This window comes from Chlorocebus sabaeus, chromosome 20, assembly GCF_047675955.1.
Source record: "Chlorocebus sabaeus isolate Y175 chromosome 20, mChlSab1.0.hap1, whole genome shotgun sequence".
NCBI classification, from domain to species: domain Eukaryota; kingdom Metazoa; phylum Chordata; class Mammalia; order Primates; family Cercopithecidae; genus Chlorocebus; species Chlorocebus sabaeus.
The window spans coordinates 124,294,473-124,318,532 of NC_132923.1; the positions used below are offsets into that span (position 1 = coordinate 124,294,473).

The window sequence follows — 24,060 nt, forward strand, 5'->3', positions numbered from 1 at the left end:
ACACCTGTAATCTCAGCACTTTGGGAGGCTGAGGTGGGAGGATTGTTTGAGGTCAGGAGTTCGAGACCAGCCTGGCCAACATGGTGAAACCCCATCTCTACTAAAAATACAAAAAATTAGCCAGGCGTGTGGCATACCAAGTCCTAGCTACTCAGGAGGCTGAGGCAGGAGAATCACTTGAACCTGGGAGGTGGAGGTTGCAGTGAGCCGAGATTGCGCCACTGCACTCCAGCCTGGGCAACAGAGCTAGACTTCGTCTCAAATAGATAAATAGATAAATAAATAAATAAGATAATTTAATATATGGAAATTAACAAGTAGGTAATCCTTAGATCAAAGAAGAAATTAAAAGCAAAATTAAAGACTACATAGAAAGCAATAAAAGGAGAACGCTTAATGCCAAAATTAATGAGACAAACTGAGTACCAGAGGAAAATTTATAACCTAAAAATGTCATTATTCAAGAAGAAAGATGAAAAAAATACAGCACTACAAAACAAAATACTTACCTTAGAAAGCAAGAAAAGAAGAGTAAAATCAATCAAAACAGGCCAGGTATAGGGACCAAAAGATTAAAGATGTGATCAATAACAAAAAGTGGCAAAGAAAAGCACATTTCAAAGTGGTTCTTTGAAAAGAACACTAACATCCTCAAAAAGTTAGTTATGAAAAAAAAGGAAAACACGCAAGGAATGAGAAAGGAGAAATAACCAGATATGAGGACTTAAAATAATACATGCAACTGTACCAGCAACACATTCCAACAGTTAAGAGAACCGAACGATTTAAAAGAATCAAATGTTACCAAAATTGACCTATGAAGAAATGGAAAACCTGAATAGTCCAATAAACAGAGTAGAGCAAGGGATGATTAAAGGGTACCACTGAAAAGCATTCTAGGCCGGGCACAGTGGCTCGTGTCTATAATCCCAGCTCTTTGCGAGGTCGAGGCAGGAGAATTACTTGAAGCTAGGAATTTGAGACCAGCCTTGGCAAACAGCGAGAGACCCTGCCTCTACAAAAAAGAAAATAAATTAGCTGGGCATGGTGGAGTGTGCTGGTGGTCCCAGATCTTTGGGAGGCTGAGGCAGGAGGATGGCTTGAGCCCAGGAGTTCAAGACTACAGTGAACTATGGTCACACCACTGCACTCCAAGCCTGGGTGACAGAGCAAGACCCTGTCTCTTAAAAAAAAATAAAGTTATATAACCTAAGGGTTTGCAGCCGGCTTTTATCCAAGCTTTGAAAATCAGAACCGAAAATTCTAATGTAATTTAAGTACTGTAAGCCAAATGGTGGAAAGCTCCCCAGTCCATTCTACGAAGAGAGCATAATTTTCATGCTAAAGTCTGATGAAGAGACTGGGCACAGTGGCTCATACCTATAATCCCAGCACTTTGGGAAGCTGAGGCAGGTGGATCACTTGAGTCCAGGAGTTTGAGACCAGCCTGGGCAACACAGTAAGACCCCATCTCTACTCAAAATAAAAAAAAATTAGCTGGGCAAGGTGGCATACGCCTATAGCCCCAGCTCCGTGGGAGGCTGAGGTGGGAGGATCGCTTGAGCCCAGGAGTTCCAGGTTGTAGTGAGCCAAGATTGAGTCACTGCACTCCAGCCTGGGCAACAGAGACTCTGTCTCAAAAACAAACCAAAAAAAAGGTTACTCTGAAAAAAAGAAAATTATAGAGCTCTTTCACTTAAAAAATGCCAAGACTCAAAATATTAGCAAAAAAGAGCCAGAAATGTATCAAAAGAAAAACAAACTAACACATTTTATCCAAGTGGAATCCATTATTCCAGGGATTAAGAATGGTTCCATATCAGGAAATATATCAACGTGCTACTTAAACAAAAATTAAAGGAGAAGAAACAGTATCATAATAAACTGTTCATAATAATAGATGCTGAAAAGGCATTTTCTGTAATTCAGCAAATGCCGTTCCTAACAGTAAATCCAAATGCCAACAATCAATCGATGGTCAAATTCGCTGCTGGGGACACGCAAGATAAAGTAACAATGAACTATCACTTTGTACCCATCAGACAGGTAAGAGGGGCAGAGATGGGTGCTGCCCTTCACATTCCCACCAGCACTGGGGGAAAGTGGTCTGGAACATACCTCCTAACTAATCAGCCCCCGGGAAGTGACTGCACAGAAATGAAACTGGTGTGTAAATGCATACACAGGCGGGCATTTATTGCAGTGTTGATCTTGGGGACAGGGTGGAAGCAGCTGGAAAGCAAAGTGAACGCCCACTGAAACAGGAATAGGTGAGTGAATTATAGAACATTTACACCATTAATGATCATGCAGCACTTCAGAGAATAAACTACAGTGACACCAGCCTGCGGGAACAGTGAGAAGAGCAAGTCGCTGAACAGCGTTTCATAGATTCCATTTTTGTAAACACAAATGTTAGGAATCTATGAATATGTATATCTGCGTATGAAGCTATAAATAATTATATAACATGGTAAAAATTTGGACAGGGTCTCCCTCTGTTGCCCAGGCTGGTCTTGCTCCTCCTGGTTTGGCTTAATAAAGCGCTAGAATTACAGTCCCTTTCTTTGGTCTTTATGATTGCTTTTATCACGCCCCCAGCCAGAGAGCCACAACTTGGATGGTCTTCAAGACCCTTGCAGATGGGAGTGAAATCTCACTTCAGATTTCCTGAAGAAGTGCTCTTCCAGGTTAATCCAAACTTCTTCATAATAATGAACATGCTTGGGTCTGTGTTCGGGAAGCACTTTCTGTTCTTAGGGTCTTGGGATGCACTGTCCAGTGAACAGCAAATATCAAGTATCTCTTACAGGGCTAGAAATCACATTCTTGGTCTAAAGAGCTGGGGTGAAAGTTGTTTGCAGTCACCCAATACCTGCAAGACGGCATGCTGAACTCGGCTGAGGAAAGGGAAGATCGTCATACACACACCCTTTCTATGTTAGTGACATCCCCGTGCCCTGGCGTGCCTGGCTGGTTCACTATCAAACACTGACTGATTGTCCCACTGCATCCGTGAACCCTCGAGAAGAGTCTAATTGTGTGCTCATGTAGGGGTTGTTAACCACACCTCCCACTGTCCCTCCCATTTGGAAGGGGCATAGTCTTCAGAAGTTGTGCTGTGGTTTGGAAAGCGTAGCCCTTCCCTTCTCTAGGCTTTTGGATTTCTGTTGACATTTTGTTCCGACTGGCTGTTGTCCAGTTCAACTGGGCAACCGTGGATGAGGTACTTGAATAGGTGAGGGGAATATTTCTTGATTAAAGCCAATTCTTTGCCTATCCTACATCACTGAAGCTGTGCAGCTAAATGTGGTCAGACAAAAACACAACACAGGCTGCCCGGTCCCACTTTAAATTCATGGTCATCATCCTCAAATGGGTCCTTAATGTCGCCCGGCAAACATACCATGCTTCTGTTATCCTACATGCCTATGTGCACCTTCTCTCTCTCCAAATCTGCATCACTTCCCGCCCTGTATTCATTCTTGCCTGATGTGAGAAAACAGGAGCAATCAACCGAATCTCAAGCTCCCCCACCTCCACCCATCTTCCCGGCCTGCCAGGCCCTCTTTTCCCTTATTCCTTCCTGCCCTCTTGAATTTCTGGTCAGTTCTCTCCATTTACGGCCAGATTCCTCTAGAGAGCTGTTGGTATTTCTCTTCTTCCATTTTCCTCTTGAACCTCCTCCAGCCCGATTTTCATCTCCAATGCGCCATTGAAACCACTCTTGGAAAGGTTTCCAGTGACTTCAGTGTTGCTAGGTCCATCGGTAATTGTTGGTCCTCATCCCACCTGACTTAGCAGCAGCACTCAATGGTCTTTGAAACCTTTCTGGCCTCAGCTTCTAGGATCCATCCCCTCCTGGTGTCACTCCGTCTCTGGATGATCCTGCTGAGTCTCCTTTTCTAGTTTTTTTTTTTTTGGGACAGAGTCTCGAGCTGTCGCCAGGCTGGAGTGCAGTAGCGTGATCTTGGCTCACTGCAACCTCTGCCTCCCGGGTTCAAGCGATTCTCCTGCCTCAGCCTCCCGAGTAGCTGGGACTACAGGCGCCCGCCACCACACCCAGCTAATTTTTTACATTTTTACTAGAGATGAGGTTTCACCGTGTTAGCCAGGATGGTCTCAATCTCCTGACCTCGTGATCCGCCCGCCTCAGCCTCCCAAAGTGCTGGGATTATAGGCGTGAGCCACCGCTCCCGGCCTCCTTTGCTGTTTCTTCTTCAGCTGCCTAAACCCTTAGTGTGACTTCTGTCCTGCTGGGGCTTGAACCGGGAACCTCAGAGTGGGCTGAGCAGCAGCCAGTGTAGTGCGGAGACTGCCACTTACTCTTGGGAGGTTGAGACTGGTTAAGGAGTGGGGGTGCTTCCCCAGGCTTGGGGGGAGAGGCCACATTTTATCGTGAACATCATACTATGCTTGGTATTTGTCACTGGTGATAGCTCTAGAAGCTACGGATCACCAAGAGACCAGAAGAAAACAAACAACAAGTTTGGGAAGTCCACAAAGCATTTTATTCCACAGGAAGAAAAATGATGACTCTGATATGAGAACCAGACTCAAGAGTCTTAACACATTGGTGGCTGTAATAGTGTTTACATAATAGAGAACCAGATATTTCATTTTTAGAATTTTATCAAGCAGCTACTATGGTATTTTGAGGCACAGATCATACTTACAAACAAAGTGGCCCTGGAGCCTTCAGAACATTGCGGTGAGTACCCACCAAGCAGCAAGACACTCTGGGATTGGGGAAGGGGCCGCTTGTCTGTTTTCCACTGTGTAGTGACCAGGCCAGAGCCTGGGGAAACACTGGCCTGGCCCACCTTTCAGTGAGCACAGAGCAGCAGCGTCAGCCAGGGACTGACACGGGTCGGTCAACTGTGCTGGGTCAAGGGACTGAGTGGCTTTGGATATTTCCTTACCCAATTTACGCTTATTCCATTTATTTTACTTTCCTCAGAGATGAACTGTGTGTTTGAGGCAGAAAGAAAAGCAGTAGAAATGATCTTAACAAAGTCTTAGACGTTGCTGGCTGAGTATCAGTTTACAAAGAAACGGGGCATTGAAGGAGCCAGGGGCAGGGCCTGTTTCCTCCAAAGTTTTGGATGTTTTCCTGGTGAGAACCAGGAGGGGATGTCATACCCCTGAAACCTTCTGGCCGCAGGTGGCCCAGGGCTGCAGGGCAGGGGAGAGCTGAGAAGTGGAGCAGCTCGCCGTTGGCCCTCCCATCTCCCACCCAGCCTTGCCCTAGATGGTCTCTGGATCCCATTTTAACATCTGCCTCTCCTAAGGTGCGAGTGTCAAAGTGCTTGATTGTGCAATCACAGGAGATGGGCAGCTATTTAAAGAGCTCATTAAAATTAGAAAGGAGCCCGAGGAGGGCATCTGAACACTTCTCTGGATTCCTCCTAAAGCACCAGCTGCAGGCTAACTTCCTCAGTCAGATCTGAGAATGCCCAGCACTGCTGTGGCCCAAAGCAGATTTCTTTAGTAAAGCTAAACTCCTTGATCTCATCAAGAAATTTCAAGTGACTTTGTTCCAGAAGCTGATAGAAGGCTCACTGACGCATACAATCAACCCTTCCGAGAGTCTCATCTTTTAAGAGATCATGATCTCAGGCAGTGGGTTGCTGATGACAAAAACCACAAGCCAAACTTTGGGGTGCAAGGAGGGAGGCTGAGGAGGAAGCTGCGGAGGAGCTGCCACTTGGTTGTATCCTGCTGCGATCTTGTGCAGGGCATGAGTGCTGACACAATCACGACTACCCCCCGGAAAGACACAAACTAAAACCCACCCAATGCCGCAAAAGCCAAGTTTCAATTCTACAATCCACTAACTTGGAGTTCAGCGAAGGCAGCCAAGCCTCGGAGTTCAAGAAAGCTGATCCTCGAACACCATGTAGCTACTTGTGCTAAAGCTCCCTTCCTTCCTCTGCACGCGTACACACACACACACACACACACACACACACACACACAGAGGGGAAGTGGGAGAGGAAAGGGAGGGGAAGATTAGCTTCATTTGTGTTTTGGAAGGATTTGGGTCATGAGTTATAAACACCAAAACCTTCCACGCATCCACTGATCCACTGAGTCATCCCAGACTCAGCTACATGTGACAAGGTTGTAGAAATTGATTAGCTTTATTAAAATAAAAATTTTAAAATCACAAGGTGAGTCATTCATTCTAAAGTGAGGCCCTTTTTCCCTTCTCCCTAGATGCTTAATTCTTACAGAAAAGCGAAACACCAAAAAAAGACCCAGGCCGCTCATACCAGGCCTTGCTCCCAGCAGGAATTTAAAAACAAGGATAAGAGATGCTTTCGTCAAATCTTGGTTCCACGAAAAGCATACCAACGCAGCTTTTTAATACTATTTCATCCCCTTTCTGGAACTCTCCCTGCTCCCTTCTCACCCTGGGGTTTCCATCCTGTGTCCCCTCGGGCTGTGGAGCTGCGATGCCCGCCTGTGGCTTTATTAAAAGGAAAACAGTCCCCGGGCTTTGTTCTTGGTTGTTGCTGCCCAGGCAGGAGAGCACTCTTAATGTGGATTTCTGATTTGCTGCAGTAGTTCAATGGGATTTTTCTTTTCCTTCTCAGTCAACAGAGTTTACCAATGTCTCCAACCTCTCTAATAATAACCTGAGAAAGCTTACAATGCTGATTTGCCCATGTGTGGTAATGGAGCACAGGTTTCCCTCTAAGTTTGGTAAGACTAGTTAGGATAAAGCCAAATGGATAACTTACAATACAATTTGTGAGAATCTAAGCACTCTTTGTAAAATGGGGGTGAGAAATTAAAAGTGAGCTCCCAAGCCCCTCTCCTAGATCCTTCTGAGGGGCCAGCGCTAGTCCTGGGTGCCGCAGCTCATGGCCCAACTGGACAGCCACGATGTCAAAGGTGTCCCTTTCAGGACCACAGCCCTCACCTCAACCCACTTTACTGGGAATACTTTAGTCTCCAAAACTAAGATGTAACATTCTTTAAGAATGCCTTTCTATAGACAGTATCCTGAATTAGATGTCTAGAATTAGTGCAATAGAAGATCCAATATAATTTTATATTACTTTACAGTTAACAAACCTTTACACATAGCACAGGCCCTGCTCAGAAACGTTCCTATATATTTACAAACACACAGTTGTACATATATACATGTTAACAAAATACAGGGCATCTAAAAATTAGATTCGTCTTGGTACATGTTTTTAAATGTTATTTAACCAATACCTTTAAAAATTATTTCCCATAATCTAAAATAACTCCCTGCTTCACAAATTAATGTGATTTCCATTTGTATCTTTCCTCATGAGGATTTACTTTCCCTCATTCCTTGACAACTTCCCCAAACCCAACTCTGGTTCTGCCTCTAATGCCCGCCGAGAGCTTGGCCTCTTTCCTCCCGGCGGGTCTGTGCTGTGTCGGGAGCGCCCGTCTCAGCAGCGGGGCTTCAGGAGTCCAGCTCCAGCTGCTCTCGGTTTTCGCTGAGTCTTAACATAAGCTGCTGTTCATAGTAGAGGCTCTTGGCGTAGTTTATTTCTTGTGACAACTTGACAGCGAGGACCTCAGATTTCACGTGGACCTAAGGAGGAGAACAGGATGGGTCACCTGCCCCCAGGGTGGGGAAACCCAGGAATCAGATCCCCCAGGCGGCAGCTCCCAGCCCAGCTGTGTCTCAGGATGGGATGTCCACGTCAAAGAAACAGTGATGGCCGAGGCTGCTCCCCCTAGTTCACTTGCACTCAAGTCTGGATTTTTTTTTTTTTTTTTTTAAGATGGAGTCTCTGTCACCCAGGCACGATCTCTGTTCACTGCAACCTCCGCCTCCCAAGTTCAAGTGATTCTCCTGCCTCAGCCTCCCATGTAGCTGGGACTACAGGCGTGTGCTACCATGCCTGGCTAATTTTTTTTTTTTTTTTTTTTTTTTTAGTAGAGACGGGGCTTCACCGTGTTAGCCAGGATGGTCTCGAACTCCTGACCTCGTGATCCACCCAAAGTGCTGGGATTACAGGCGTGAGCCACCACGCCCGGCCGATCTGTCTTTTTAAACATTCCCCAGGACTGTGCAGCCACCCTATACTCACCTGCCATCTGGGACCCCACCCCTCCCCGCCCCCAGAACTGATGTGCAGAGGTAAGACCGAGAGCAGGAGTGCAGGGTTCACATCTCAGGTGACAGCCGAGGAAGGAAGAAGAATCAGCCAACAAAAGCGTCTAGGTCTTTCTTACCACAAACGCCTCCCTGCCCACCTGCTTTGAAAGGGTGCACAAGTGCAGTAGGCGAGGCTGCCCACCTGCTAGAGTGAAGGGATCTGGAGAAATACTCACACTTTGGGGTGCTTGCCCTCTTTGTCAGCCAGCTCTAACTTAAGCCAATGACCCCAGGGGAGCCTTACACAAGCCCAAGCAAGCCCAAGGGCATTCCTGAGCAGGGGGAGGCCAAAGGACTCCGGAAGAGAAAGGCCCAATAAGGCTGGCGCTATTTCTGATCCGTAGAGAGAGAGAGGTGGGCAGGCCCTTTTAATTAACGTATCATTCTTGAATGCAAGCTTCAAAATCCTGGCATACCGGGTGAGAATGAGCAGGACTAACACCTGGGTGTGGTGGCAAGCCACCAGGCAGACTGGCCAGGGACAGCATCGCGAGGGGCTCTGCAGCCAGCTCTGGTGTCAAGTCACTTTGATTTGAACCCCAGCTCCTCAAGGTCAGCTGTGTAGACTTGAATGAATCACCTGCCATGACCAATAGTGAGGAGGGGATGACGGCGACACAATGACCACACAACCCACAAGGCGGCCAGCCCTCCAGGAACGTGAGCTGTTCACAGGAGCTTTCTTATTTAAAGGCCTTGTCATAACAATATCCTGCCCTCTTTGGAGGCCAAGTATAACCTTTATTTACAAATACTTATTGCACATGCTAGATGCTACGAGAACGAAAGTTCTGGTTTCCACTGTTAAGGAGAAACAACGGAGAAGCGTGAGCTCCAGTGCTTGCTTTGATTCAGTGCACTGGAAAATCCCATTGTGAGAGCAGAAAAACCCTGTGTGTTTTGTTAGCTGTTCCTTACCACCAACGAGAGTAAGTATTGTCACCCTCACTACATCTATGGGTAACTGAGGCACAAATGTTGTGAGGCAGTAACATCCCCACGGTCACCCATGGGCCAGCCTGGAGAGCAGCATCACCCCGTAAACATACCCTGGGCCCTCCCACGTTCAGGACGGAGAGGAGCACTCCTGGGGAGGGCCCAGCCTGAACCTCCTAAATGGGCTCCTGCTGAGGAGGGGAAGCAGAGGAGAGGCATGGAGGCCCTGGCCCTGCGCCTGAGGAGCCTGAGAACAGCCTGAGAACAGCCATGCACTCACCATGGGCTTCTGGTGGGAGGGGCCGGGGATGGACACTCCACTGCTCGTGCTCACGGCTTTCTTGGTCACCTGCACGTACACCTTCCCATGGTCTTTGGAGACAAGGCAGTGGTAGAGGTCATCATATTTGACTTCTAGGAAAATGGCTTCTCGGTCCACGTAGTCTCCACTTTTCAGGAAGTAAACAGCTTTGGAGGAGATGAGCACGCAGTAGCTGTCAATGTTCTCCACAGCGATGAAGCTGCAAAGCAAGACGGGAACACAGGAGTGATACCTGGGGCTTCGCCCAGCGTCAGGGGGAGGCCCACTGCGGGCTCTGTGGCCCCAGGGCCTGAGTGTAAATCCCGGCCCCCTTGCTCACTACACCTTGGGCAGGTGGCTTAATCACGCTGAGCTTCAGCTTCCACTTTTGTAAATTAGGAACAAAAGTGGGCCTGGCCTCAGGGGTCTGTTGTGAGGCCCATGGCCATGGCACCCCACACCCCTCGATGGGGTGCTTGATAAATGTCAGCTAATCATGACCACCAACAATTTCAACGATAGAAATACTTTTATATCCGGAAATTGTATCTTGTGGGGTGTTTGTTGATGTTTTTCTGTGAGCATTTCTGGATACCTTAAAGCTTACAGAAAACGGTAACAATGCTCTATTGGACAAAACCGAAAACGGGATGCCTTTCAATGTGAAACTGAAGGAGCAGCTGAGAAAGTTCACTGCCTGGCAGAGGGGAGGGAAACACGAGCGGGCGAGAAGACACGGCTGGGGGTGCTGAAAGCTGATGGGGAAAAAGCAGAACTAAACAGGTTCACCAAATGGCACGCCAGGAAGACGGCCTGGTGTTAAAACACCTGCACTCCCATACCCGCTTCCTCCGTCTGTAAGCTCAGCCCCTCCAGGGACAGGGCACTCCTCCATCCACTTCATGTTCAGAAAACTCAGAGAGTCAGAAAACGCTTTCTTAGGTAAAGCTGTCATCTTCCTTTTGGAAACTACTAGTTGTTACTTCAGGAGATTTCGGGCCACTCCGAAGAAACTGAATTCCTCTATCATGGAGCTCACACATTGAAAGTGGAAGTTTATGCACATCAAACCTCTCCGGCCACTGAATGAAGAGCAGTGAACCTTGGGAACAGCGTGACAGTCCCCCCCGGCCTGGCTGCCTCCCCTGAATCTTGTGACAGCCCTTCACAATGGGGCTGCAGCGTCCAGGGACAGCGGACAAGGATGGACGGTGGCAGGAATACTAAAGGCTGACGACAGAGTGGCAGTCGAGCTCCTGCTGGCAAACTGAATTGCTCAGAGCCAGGCTCCACCTGGAAGTGTTCGGAAACCTGGGTCCAGAACGGTGTTGTTCCCAGGTCCTCTGAAGGAGGCAGAAGCCTGGGGGCGGGAGGTGGCCTGCCTGTTGAAGGGAACAGGCTGCCAGGTCCTCGCTCGCTGGGGGTCCGTGCAGGACACATGCCTGCTCCCTCAACTTCTCTAAAGCCCGTCCCCCTCCCTGCAAGGATCACAGGTCCTAACTTCTCTATGAAGCATCCCCCACATACTCCAGCCCCTCCTCCCTTTTGAGCATTTAATTGTGATGGCCCCAAAGCATGGCCAAGCACCAACTCGTTGTGTCCATGTGTCCTGGATAAGTCTCTCCGCTCTCTGACTACGAGGTGAGCCCTGTAAGTGGGGTCCATATCTCACAGCCCTGTGTCTCCCTGAGCAACCACAGAGCTGGCCACCCCATCAGCACTCAGTAAATGTCTGCCTTGTTCCAGTTGCCATTTTAATTACAGACGCCCGTGACCAAAACTGGGGTTTATTGTTCTATTCTAACTGGTTGGCAATGCCAAGGATGTAGACTTGTAAAGTCTCAATGCCAACATTAGAAAGACCCGCAGCCTTCAGCGTTCAGGCCACTCAGCACAGACGTTCTCACATCCTGCGCTCTGACAGCATTGAGAGCGGCATCATCACTGAACAGAGTTGGATGGAATCTGAAATAGCTGGTCCGGGAAAGAAAGGAGGGCACGGGGAAAGACAGAAAGACAGACAGAGAGGTATAAAAATGATCCTGACACAGAGAAGAGGTGACACAGTGCCAGCCAGAACCGGCGGGGACTCGAGCTGAGATCCTGGAGCGGGCCTGGTGCAGAGGCACTGAGGCCGTCACGGGCTCTCCAAGGAGACTCCAAAGTTGGCCACCATGATTGGGGTGACAGCAGGAATGTGCATGAAAAATCCAACTGAGATTTGAGGTTCTTTCCTCTAGGTGAGCACAGCACAGGCACTTCCACCCCAGTGCCCAGCCCCCAGCCCCCAGCGCCACCACACTGGGCACTCGCCATAGCTGACATTTACATGTCAGTCACAGGCTTTCCATCTGGGCAGATGCTCTCACACCCAGGCCAGAGTGGCCGATATGACTAGTGTGCTTTCCATCGTGGAACACTTCTATAGGCTTTAAAATAGACTCTTTTCCGGCCGGGCGTCGTGGCTCACGCCTGTAATCCCAGCACTTTGGGAGGCCGAGACGGGCGGATCATGAGGTCAGGAGATCGACACCATCCTGGCTAACACGGTGAAACCCTGTCTCTACTAAAATACAAAAAAAACTAGCCGGGCGTGGTAGTGGGCGCCTGTAGTTCCAGCTACTCGGGGGCTGAGGCAGGAGAATGGCGTGAACCTGGGAGGTGGAGCTTGCAGTGAGCCCAGATCGTGCCACTGCACTCCAGCCTGGGAGACAGACAGTGCAAGTCCTCCATCAGGCCAGAACCACTTCTGGAGGAGGGGTGACCGAGCTGGGACACCTCCGGAAAGGTAGAGAGTACAGTGAAGGAAACACAGGCCGAGCCAGCAGGAAAGCCCGGCCCGCTAGTTGACTCTGGTCGAGTCCGTGTCTTTCTTGGTAGCTCAGGCTTCCTCATCTCTCTGATGGAGAGGGTAATCACTGCCAGTTTTCTTCACAAAGTGAGCACGGAGGTCAAGGAATTCATGGCCATACAGAAAGGTAAGTGGAGGAAGGCAGTGCTGTCACTCCACACGGATTTCTGTCCTGTAAGTCCAGGACCCTGCGCATACCCCGAAGCTGCTACTGATAATAACATATGTTTGGAAATTGTGCATGAAGTGTTCTAAAGTCTTTTCAAATCAAAAGCAGATCAGAGCCAAGGGTCTGGCTGAAGGAAGGAGAAGGGAGGTAGTGAGGCCACAGCTGGAACTGCGCAGTGACCCCAGGGCCCAGGCGACCACAGCTCTGTCCCCATCATCTTCCTGTGGCTTTCCTGCACCCCAGAATGGCCAGGGCTTTGGGTTGCATCATCATCATTATTACTAATTTTAATTCTTTTTTTATTACAAAATCTGCCAATCACATCAAAGAATAATTAAACAGTTCCAGACCAGACCCCTTATCTAATGGAGTCTGATCCCAAACTTGTCACTGTGAGAGAAGCAGCAAAACTCAGGGTGGTAAGAGAAGCCTGGCAAACGCAGCACGCTCCGCACCCTCCCCTCTGCCCATCTGCACCGTCTTCCGTTCCCTTTCCCTAAAGCCACAGGCCATTCCCCTCCCTGCACTAGTTCTCCCAGGCTTTCCTTTGCCTCACTTGAGGCTCCCTGAGGTGCTCACACTGCTTTGCAGTCTCGACCCCAGGCTCTCCTCTCTTCACTGCCCTTAAAATCAAGCTTCCCGCAAGGCCTGCTTTTGGTCCACGAATGAGTGACTGTTGGAAAAACCTTGAGGGAAGAAGGCCACCATGGTCTTGGGTGGCTCTGAGCACACTCCTTCTGTTCTCTGATCTGTTATTAACTGAGAGGAAAGGGGAGCCAGAAACACATAGCATCAGATGAGCTTTATCCTTCCAATCTGAGACCTAGAGAAGTCACCTCAGTATTCAGTTGACACAGTTTAGGTTGCTGTAGATACTGTAATTGATTCTATTGAAAAAACGGGATTTTTATACTATTCTGAAACCTCAGTTAAAAGTTTCAACTCTGGGGGCAGAGCACGGTGGCTCCCACCTATAATCCCAGCACTTTGGGAAGCTGAGGCGGGAGGATCGCTGGAGCCCAGGAGTTTGAGACCAGCCTGGGCCACATAGTGAGACACCATCTCTATTTAAAAAAAAAAAAAAAAAGAAGAAGAAAGAAAAAAGTTTTAACTCCCCTTTAAGGAGAGAAAGAGGATACTCTGGCCTTGGGGCTCAGTGTCAGAAAGTTTCTTCCGGGAGAAGGGAAGGCTGTGGCACCAGCTTACACCCTTTTCCAAGATGACAGGTGCTAAGAGTGGGTGAATCTGCCAAGAGCCAGTGCCGCCTTAATAGAACCCACCATCACTAACGACATCCACAGACCAGGAACCACGGGGCACTCTCGACAACAGCAGCCACGGTACCATCAACAGCAGCCTCAGGCCTCCTCTGGGGCAGGTCATAACGTCCTCCCAAGCCACACTGCAGCCTCGCCAGGGGAGCCAGCCGCTCTGGTGCCAGTCGCCTCCGCCTCTCACTTTGCCCAGAGCTTCCCCATCCTGATGTGTAGAACGCCATGGGTCTACTCTGCAGGGCCACTGCGATGGTGTGAGCTAATCTACGTGCCCCACACAAAAGAGATCCGCAGTTAATGGTGGCTCTTCTGTTGAGAACAGGTGCCCAGTTATCCCAAACCTGTGGGGATGACCCCTCTTTCCTCCACACATCATCTCATCAGGAGATTGGAGAGAGCGCTGTCTCTCTGGAAGGCCACATGGGAAACAGGCTCATGACCAACTTGTCTCAGGGAGAAATCTGCCAAGTAACTGTTTCAGCCACTCTACTTAATTTTCCTCCCGCTTCCTCCCCCACAATATTAACTCATTTATATACCTGATTCTACTCCCTCTGGAGTCATTTCAAAATCAGAAGCATTCTGAGACGCCTGACTCAGTGCTCCTGGAACAGGCTCCTCTACCCCTAGGCGTTATCCACTCCAGGTCCATCTATGGCCCTGACTCCATGTCTGGGCCCAGTGTCGCTCTGAGTGCCAGGTCCTCTTCAGGGCACTTCAACATGTCCACTGGGGAGCTGCTCCTTCTCCAACCCTTGTTCTTCAGCACCCCCAGCATCAGCTGATGGCATCCCCATCAACCAGACACCCAAGGAGCCCGGAGCCACTCTCAACCCTCCTCCTCACTCAGATTCCAATTCAGCAGTTGAGGGATCCACAGACGCTGCTTCCTTAATGCCTCTCCAATCTGTCCTCTTCTAGTCATCGTTACGGCCACCGTGTTCAGGCCTCTCCACCTTCTACCTGGGCTACCCCAGGGGCTTCCCAACTGGCTTTGTGCCTTCGGTCTCTCTACCTGCTGCTGTCAAGGTTTTATTTTTCATGAGGAATTTTGAGTGGGATCCTCTTCCTCACAATCTCACTCCCACCTACAGGAGAGGCAGGCTCCTCGGCATGACCACTAAGGTCAGCCTTCAGCATCCGGCCTGGGCACCCACCTTTCCAGCCTCCGCTCCTTCTCTCCACATGTGCTGCTGCCACAAAAGGCTGACCCCAAGTTCTCCAGACCTGCCGTGAGCTCTTCTGCCCCGTGTCTCTGCCCAGCACTGTGCTCTGTCCACGCACCTTCTCTCCTTGGCACATTCCTCCACCTCCTACAAGGTCAGGTGACTTGTCCAGAGCCTTCTCTGTGAAGCCTTCCCTGGCTTTCCAGTACAAATTAATCACTTCCCGTCTGTGGTTCCATAATATGTTGCTCATACTTCTATTTTAACAGCAATGTATGTTATAGGTTGTTGGCAATACAGTGTCTGCTTCCCCTGCTAAACTGTGAACGCACTGAGGACAGAGGAAATTTCTTACTCACCCTGGCACATAGTAGGATTCAATAAATGTATGCGTTAGGGTGTCTCAGAAGATGACACTGGCATTACAGTAAGGCAAGAAATTTGCCAGTGTACAGGCAACTTTGGATGCTGGACACATGTTACCAGTAGGAAAGTTGAAAACTTCTCTTAAGAACTCCTGATTTAGCTTATTAAAGATTTAGCAAACTTTTAACTTTATCAGAGTGGCTGTGCCATCTGCCAAATGTAAGTTTTAATTCAGGGACATATCAACAAATGGCCAATTCTGTAAGTGTCAATAGTTACTAGTAGATTATTTCCTACTTTAGGAAATGGAAGCTAATAAATTCTATTCCATTCCTCAGAAGGAGGAATTATTTTTATTCTGAGACTGTGTATGTTACTATAAGGTTTGTATTTATATGCTACTAGAATCAATATTATATGGTGTGCTCAAAAATTTTCCTGATTTCTCTCTCTCTCTGAAATTTCTCAAGAAAAGACAAGATACAAAAATCATAAACAGCATGTTTACAAAGTAGATAAGAGACTTTTACTCTTGATTTTATTTTCTATACTCTTGGATTTGCTAACCATGCATATGAGTTTCTTTTTGAGACAGGATCTCACTCTGTCACCCAGGCTGGAGTGCAGTGGTGTGATTTCAGCTCACAGCAGCCTCGACCTCCCAGGCTCAAGCCATCCTCCCACCTCAGCCTCCCAAGTAGCTGGGGCTACAGGTGTGTGCCACCACGCCTGGCTACTTTTTGCATGGATGAGGTTTTGCCATGTTGCTCAGGCTGGTCTTGAACTCCCAGCCTCAAGTGATCCTCCCACTTTGGCCTCATAGCTCTTTGGGAGGCTGAGGTGGGAGGATGACTTGAGGCCAGGAGTTCGGACCTACCTGAGCAACATGGCGAGACTCCATCTCTACAAAAAATTGAAAAGAGGAGCAACTTATTTGGCTGGTGGATGCATAGGCTACTTTTATTTTTTACACTTTTCTATATTTAAAAAATCTCATAAATGCTACTTTCTAAAACTACATTTAAAAACTACAATTTCAATTGTCTAATTCCACAAAGCAGTACATTAGGCCAGCTTCGCAGGTCACGTGGGTTGCTCCTGAGCGTTTTCTAAAAGGCAGGAGCCACCCTACTCTCACCAGCCTGGTGTGCACCGTTATATGTGATGCAGTATTAGAAATAAAACAGGTACCTTACAACAAAATGAAAATGAGTTTCTGGCTACAAATGAGACACGAGTTAGAAAGAAAAATTAATTTCACCACATAAGACAAATGTTACTTTAACATCATTTTAACCCGGATCCTGTTTCAAAACCAAAATTGAGAAAGATGGGAAGCAGTGACAATTGCGCAACTTCTCAGAGGAATATATGATTAATTTGAAAGTGAAGACCTTTCAGCTGGCCAGACCAGAAATCAAATGTCGGTAACTATCTTTTTGATATTAATTAATTAAATAGAATGAAAAAATGAAATGCAAGTCGATCTGGGAGAACAAGGTTGAAGTCACGATGGCACTGGGGACTTCGTGGGGTTTTCACTCCATCGGGAAATAATTACACAGTATTTTCCAGAAGTGAAACAGTGAGCCTAACTGGAAAAAAATGTGGAAACATTTAGTTCGAACAGTAGAGCAAGGTATTAAAGACCCTTTAAAGGGGTTAACTCTGAAGGGAAATATGCAAATAATTAGGTCTTTAAACATGTTTTTAATTACAAATCTAGGATAAAAGTCAGAGGTATAATTTGGCGCTTGTGGGCTTTTCCTGAAAACTCCTTTCTTGCAAAGTGATGAGTGTAATGTTCACTCCACCGCGAAGACCCAGGCTGACAACTGAGGACACTTCAGAGGAATATTCGCCACACTCCCTGATGGCTTCTTCCTTGTACATTTGGGAAGGCCGTGTCACGTGCCTCCTTCAGCATTCACTGGCAAGATTTAACCCACCACTTGGGTGGAGACACATGGTTTTCATCTTTTAAAGTCAGAATTCATTCATGCCAGTATCTCTTCCTAGTTCATGTGAATTTCATGAAAACTATTTTACTGATTTCATTTTGATTCCAGTTTTCAGCTCTCTCTGGCTCTGTTTTTCAATGTGTGTATCTCACTGAGAGCAGTCCTATGTTGGCTGTACTACGCAATGTCTTCTATTGCAAACGAATTTCACAGTGACCAGAGATGGTTTGACTTGAATGGAGGTGAGTTGGGGAGGAAAGTGAAAAGACAACATGCAATAATTTAAAATCTCATTTAGCCTTTGACAAAAAACCCCCAAATGATTGGAAAATGGACACATGTGAACACAAATGCTGAACTGCAGCTATCTGGCTGTATGTATTGGGCGCCTATTAGATGCCAGGCACTGTTCTGTGTGCTGAGGATTCTTCCCTGAATGGAACAGACAAAAATCCCAGCCTCACAGGGCTGCCATTGTAGCAGACTCTGCACCATGTCCTGCCAGACCTGAGAAATGACTCTCTAGACCTCCCATCCAAAGGCTAAAAGTTCCATCTACAAAGCAGTATCAAGAGCAGTCATGGTACCAAATCCCTGCCCCAAGGAAGGAAGGAATATAAAGTTCTCCCTGGAGTGAACTGCATAGGCACTCTAGGCACCGGACTCAACGGCAGAAGCTATGAGCGACACCTGCTGTGGACAGAGTTACCCCTCCCTGTCAATTCATATATGGAAGCCCTAACTCCAATGTGACCACTTGGAGTAAGAAAGTAATCACAGTTAAGTTAAGTTATAAGGTTGGGGCCCTGAGCTGATAGGATTAGTACCCTTATAATAGACACCACAGAGCTCCCCCCACCTCTCTCTGCAATGTGCGGACACAGTGAAAAGAGGGCTACCTGCAAGCCAGGAAGAGAACCCCATCAGCAGCAGAATCAGAAGATACCTCGATTCTGGACCTCTCAGACTTTAGAACTGCAAGAAGACAAATTTCTGTTGCTTAAGTTGCCCAGTCTATAATACTTTATAATGGCAACCCAAGTAGACGAAACAAGAAAATACAACTCCATTATCAAGAGACCTTCTGATACCACCACAGGGGTCACACAGGGCACAGGTAGGAAGATGCCATTCTATCTGGCAAGCAACAAATACCTTCTGGATTCGGCTTTTGATATCCCCATTCAAATACTGCCATGAAAATATGAGATGAGATCTACTTAACACTGTCCCTAACAACGACTCTGAAGACTATCCTGACAGTGGACCTCTATTTCAGACATTCCTCCACCCACCAAAACACACTCACAGCACTCAGAATCCTCCCAAGCTCGCTTAAAGGAGACAAATAAGCATCAGAAGAAATTAAACCAGTATTTTGCTACTTCTAGACACAACTAACTGCTTTCTCTGGGCTGGTGGTTCTGGCACCTATTCAGGTTCTAGAGCACGTTTATGCTACAAGGATCTCTGCAAAATATCCTAAAATAGTGAAAGACTTCATTCTACCATGTCAACTAGGAATAAAATCACTAACTGAAGATATGACAAGATCCCAGGTATACAAGGCTCCATATTTAAAGAGTAACAAAGCAATCTTAAGAAAAACACATTTCCAAAATGTCCAACTATTAGTTGTTTGCTATTTGTCTTTCCGTTTTGTTTTGCTAGCATTCTGCCGCAAAAATGGGATATCAAAGTTTAAGAAATTTTTCCTGGAGAAAAACCTTAAAATTGAGAACATTTTATTCATTATCTTCTCTCTTTGAACTAACTAGAAAGAGACCGCCATTTTCTAGAAACAAAACACTAAGGCCAGGCTATGGCACACAGTCGAAAACCACTCCTTAGAGTAAAAGGCTGTTTACCATCAGTTATATCTAAATCTAAAAAACATTTGGGGCAAGGAATTCTTTGACCAGATCTAAGGTCGGAGAGTCATGAAAATAACTCAGATCAGATGGAAACTTCTCAGGATCAAAAGGAGAAGAGGCAACTCAGTAGACCCACAGGGCTGGTTTGCCATGCTCTAACTTACAATTCGTCCTGTATGTTGTCTGTGAGTTTGAAGAGCTGCTCCTGTCCTTCCGCCTGGCTCTCAGAGTATCGGGGAAGCAGCCCCTGGGGCCCCATGCAGCAACGCGGTTTCCGAACCCTCTGTGCCTGAGTCCTAGATGGGTAAATGGACAAAAATCCAAGAGGTTAAGTGTGCAGGTTAAAATGATTTCCCTTTCTCACTAAGACAAAAGCACTCTGTAATACCAGACATACTCTACGTTTAGTGAACAGAATTAAACGACGGTATTGCCTGTGAATGAATGCACCATGAAATAGTGGTTAAAGACCCTCAACTGAGTTTGAATCCTGCCTCTACCATTTTCTGGCCATGTGATCGTGGACAAGTTGGTTAACTTCCTTAACTTTCAGGTTCAGTTTTCTCTCTGAAACAGGACGATGACACCTACCTTACAGGACTGCTGTGAAGATCAAATAAAACAGTGCCCGCCAAGCCTGGTCCTGGTGGATGGTGAGCTGCCCACCAGCGGCGGCTCTCATTCCTGCGGTTATTACTGTAATAGATTCCCCTGGGTTGCACCCTGTTTATCTAGGCATCTCTTCAGGAGAGCCATCTTTGGATCTGTGATGGGTCTGGAAGAAAATCCTGGGCATTTAGTAAGAACACATCAACCCTTGAGACTTCTTCTAAGATGAGGTCAGTTGCTTGGGCAAAGAGTGAGGGACATGGTAATCATGCAAGGGAAGAAAGCCCCCTGGACCTAGACCTGGCCCAGGCCACAGGCTGGGATTCTGCAGTGGCTCTAACTTGGGCCACTCAGCTGTCGGCTGCCCAGAGGAATCTGCTCTGTTATGGCTTTCAGGGTAGGCTGATGTTGTCTTTTCCACACTCCATATACAAGGTAATTGGTAAGTACTTTCTGGTGTTTTCCTAGAAACAGGAGTGCGCATTTGTCTTGGAAAGGCTGCGCATATTTCAGATGACTGATAAGAGCGCACGGGGTCTGTCCTCGGCCTTGTACTCGCTGTACTTTTTATTATTTGTTCCTGGAGCTCACTGAAGCAAAACATCCCTCTCTAGACAGGTCTAAAAGAGAAGAGAAGGCTTACACACTGAATCAGCACTTCAGAAGCAGGAACTAACAGCACGCAGCGCAGAGATTTACTTACGAGGGCAGCAAGTGCCCTGGTGGGCAAGTCAGGTTGGTAATATGGACAGAAACAACCCCAGAAACTTGTCACAGGCCATGCAATAGACCGTGCACAGCTGGGGTAACTGAAAAGTGCTCCCGAATCCAGGTCAGAACTCAGTTCAACAGGCTGTGACGACCTCTGCAGGACAGCTCCCTACCTTGGTGAGGTTTGATATGTGCTGGAAAGACAAAAATCTAGTGATAATTTTACACAAGTTCGGTTATAAGGATGTCTTCAGTACTATCAATTGTACTCTCTAAGGGTAATAGAAAGAGACTGTATAGAAGTTTCAATGATCTGCACTAAGGGAAAGAGTAAAAAACCCATTGTATTTATATCACACACTCACATACCCTGCCAGTCTCAATCCTTCCTTCAAGACGCAGGCTTACAGTTGGCTACTCAGAGCCCAACTATTGATTGAAAGTGGGGAGGGCAGTATAGAGGCTGCTGCTAACTCATCAGCAGAGAAGCTGGACAACTACTGCCGAAAGGATGATGGTAGCCTCTGCAGGCAGGGGGCTTAGGGGAAGGAGCCTGGCACGCCTCTCCAGGTAGCAGAGCTCTGTTCTTATCTCCTTGCCTAGCAAAACACCTGCTGTCATTCCAATCACTGCCTATATAGGCTAATAAAGTATCCTTTCCCCAAGGCAGTCCTGCTGACGTCTCTGCCAGGCTACATGGTAGAAGCCCAAAGGCCTCTCCGAGAGGAATATGGCAGGGTCTGCTTCCTCATCACTTTCAATGTAAGGTTTGATTCAGACTCGTCTCAACACATCTTCCCCAATCAACTTGGAGGCCTGCACAGGCTCAGATTCAATATAGATCCCAAATCTGACTATTTTGCCATCTCGATCATAACTAACAAATGATTCCCGGATTTGCAATGTATTATCATAGTAGCCTCATAACTTGTTCTCTTCCCTTCCATCCTTGTCCACTCTCCTCATGGCAATGAGAATGGACCTTTCAAAAAATAAGTTACATTGGCCAGGCACGGTGGCTCATGCCTGTAATCCCAGCACTTTGGGAGGCCAAGGCGGGCAGATCACGAGGTCAGGAGATCAAGACCATCCTGGCTAAGATGGTGAAACCCTGTCTCTACTAAAAATACAGAAAAATTAGCTGGGCGTGGTGGTGGGCGCCTGTAGTCCCAGCTACTTGGGAGGCTGAGGCAGGAGAATGGCATGAACCTGGGAGGCGGAGCTTGCAGTGAGCCAAGATCGTGCCACTGCACTCCGGCCTGGGTGACAGAGCGAGACTCTGTCTAAAAAAAAAAAAAAACAGATAAGTTACATCAAGTCAGTCATCTGCTCAAAACACATTTGCTTTCCATGCCAGGTGGATAAACATGTTATTTACTGCTTGGCTCCCATGTGGACTGGAAGCTCCAGGAGAGGGGGAATTTGTTTCATTCACTGCATTCCTGGGATAGAGAACAGTGTCTGGTTTATGGTACAGCAGCAGTCAGGATAAGCTGAATAAACAAGTGAGTGCCTGGTGGCTGGCAGATGGCATAAGGGCCATTAATTGAGCTAAAAAGGAAGGACGACCTGCAAGCTTTGGTGCAGAGTTTGAAGACTAGGGATTTTGAGCACTGAAAGCAAAATCAACATTGAGGCAAAACGTGAACCAGCTAGAACCCCATCTTCCTGACAGAAAGGTCAAGGGTGTGTCTGTCTGCCCCACTGATCAAAACAAAGAAAGGGACATGACGGCAATGTCCTAAAGCTGACACTGATGACAGGCCTTTCCCTTACACGAAGCAGGATTTTCATTAGTACTCAAAGCTGAGGGAAAACATGCTACCAGATAGGAGAAAACCTGAAGTCCTAAATGCCTCTGGTGGATCTGAGGAAGCCAGAGAAGCCGAGGAAAGGCGGCTTGTTTCTGGACCCGAGCTCTTAAAAATTTCATCTCATGACAGCTCCAGAATAATTGAGAATGGGAGTAAAAGTGCTCACCTTGTTGATCTTCTCACAGGATCAAACAGCTTTCTAGTGTAAACAGTTATTTCCTGACTCAGTGGACTCCCTCAGAGTCTTCCCCAGGTTTCAGTGATCCAACCTCACCCCCATTCCCAATACATTATTTTTTAACCTGCAAACTACAAACCCATCAAAACATCAGAGAATACAAAAGCAGAGTGGCTCCCCTAAGGATACACACTGACTATTGGTGTTATGTTTCTTTTCTTGACTGTCTTGACAACAGGCCACAAACTATCTTCCCATTTCCAGGGTTCTTGCCTTTTGATCAAACAGATATCAAGGGCAAGGCTGGATTCAGTGCTCAACACTGCTGACTAGGGGAGCTCACTGTGGCATTCAAGGCTAATTTTTCACATCAACATGGAAGAAAAGACAGATGAGTTCAATTTTACCCTAAAAGGAAACATCTTCTGTTACAGTCTTATGAATACAAGGACTTCCAGAAGGCATACTCTTCCTAGAAGCAGCAAGCTGGATTAAAGGAATTTTTCCCCACTCCCCTATCACCTCATCAATGTCAGTATCTGAAAAACTCTTCTTTCTGCTCCAAAACTCAACTAAAATTTTACCTTCTCAGATCCAAGTCGGTAGGCTGTGAGTAGGGGAGAATATTTACAGTCACTGCATATGAACAAATTTAGTTCCAATCTTACAGAATTACCAAAATAATGTAAAAAGCCAACAGTAAGCTACTGTTTTCAAACCTCGTAAGCCAGCAAAAAGTTTAAAGGCCACAGTGTGACGACGCTGTTTTGTTCATCTATTGATGTGGTACTGCACATTCAGGTCGGCCTTTAAAACTAGTATGACCATGTAACGGCAATCCTACATTTGTTCATGCCCGGTGACAGTGTGTCCATTTTTAAGTGACTTTCCTGTATGTTCCAGTAAGCCTATGAGCACCTGGAGGGAAAGGACTCTAGTCCTTTTTTTTTTTTTGAGACAGAGTCTCGCTCTGTCACCCAGGTTGGAGTACAGTGGTGTGATCTTGGCTCACTGCAAGCTCCGCCTCCCGGGTTCACATCATTCTCCTGCCTCAGCCTCCCAAGCAGCTGGGACTACAGGCGCCCGCCACCATGCCCGGCTAATATTTTGTATTTTTAGTAGAGATGGGGTTTTACCATGTTAGCCAGGATGGTCTCGATCTCCTGACCTTGTGATCTGCCCGCCTCGGCCTCCCAAAGTGCTGGTATTACAGGCATGAGCCACTGCACCCGGCCAGTCCTTTTTTTTTTTAACTGGACTTTAGGACTGGGCTCATGATTATCCTCAGTTCAAGGCCCACTCTCATCATCAGGCTCTCTTTATTTATTTGAAATAAACATCTGTGAAAGCAAAAAAAAAAAAAAACCTCCATTGCTCCATCGTGGCCCACAAGTTGGTCTTCTGCCACCCCAAATCCCTGTTCCTCCTTTACCTAAGGCAGGAACTTCCTTCTGAATCTTGTGTTTCTCATTCCTGTGCTTTTCTTTTTTATGTAGTCTTATCACATTTCAAAGGATGCTCCATTACATTCTTGTTATGTTCTATGGGTTTAGTTTTGGGCTTCTGAAAAAGGATGTCGCTGTCACATTGCTAAGATTCAGGCCTTCTTTTGTGTATAGCTATGATGAATTCACCATGTCTCTGCTTTATTAATATTCCATTGTATGATTATCCCATGATACATCCATCTTCCTGTTG

General features: G+C 47.0%; 1 protein-coding gene and 1 non-coding gene across 6 annotated transcripts in view; both read right to left on the reverse strand.

Moving 5' to 3' along the window:
• Nucleotides 1-4,488: 4,488 nt before the first annotated feature.
• Nucleotides 4,489-24,060, reverse strand: part of VPS13D (vacuolar protein sorting 13 homolog D) — a 289,932-nt gene continuing 270,360 nt past the window's right edge. For all 5 annotated transcript variants that reach the window (XM_007980502.3, XM_007980501.3, XM_007980500.3 and 2 more), the window contains 3 exons: nucleotides 19,215-19,346; nucleotides 9,369-9,609; nucleotides 4,489-7,582 (listed from right to left, as the gene is read on the reverse strand). In XM_007980502.3, coding sequence (XP_007978693.3) covers nucleotides 7,451-7,582; nucleotides 9,369-9,609; nucleotides 19,215-19,346 — 505 coding nt within the window. In that variant the 3' untranslated portion in view covers nucleotides 4,489-7,450. The remainder of the gene's footprint in view (nucleotides 7,583-9,368; nucleotides 9,610-19,214; nucleotides 19,347-24,060) is intronic.
• On the reverse strand, nucleotides 9,058-9,208 carry LOC119619538 (small nucleolar RNA ACA59). The gene has a single exon (XR_005236002.2). It is a non-coding gene; the product is annotated as a small nucleolar RNA ACA59 (small nucleolar RNA).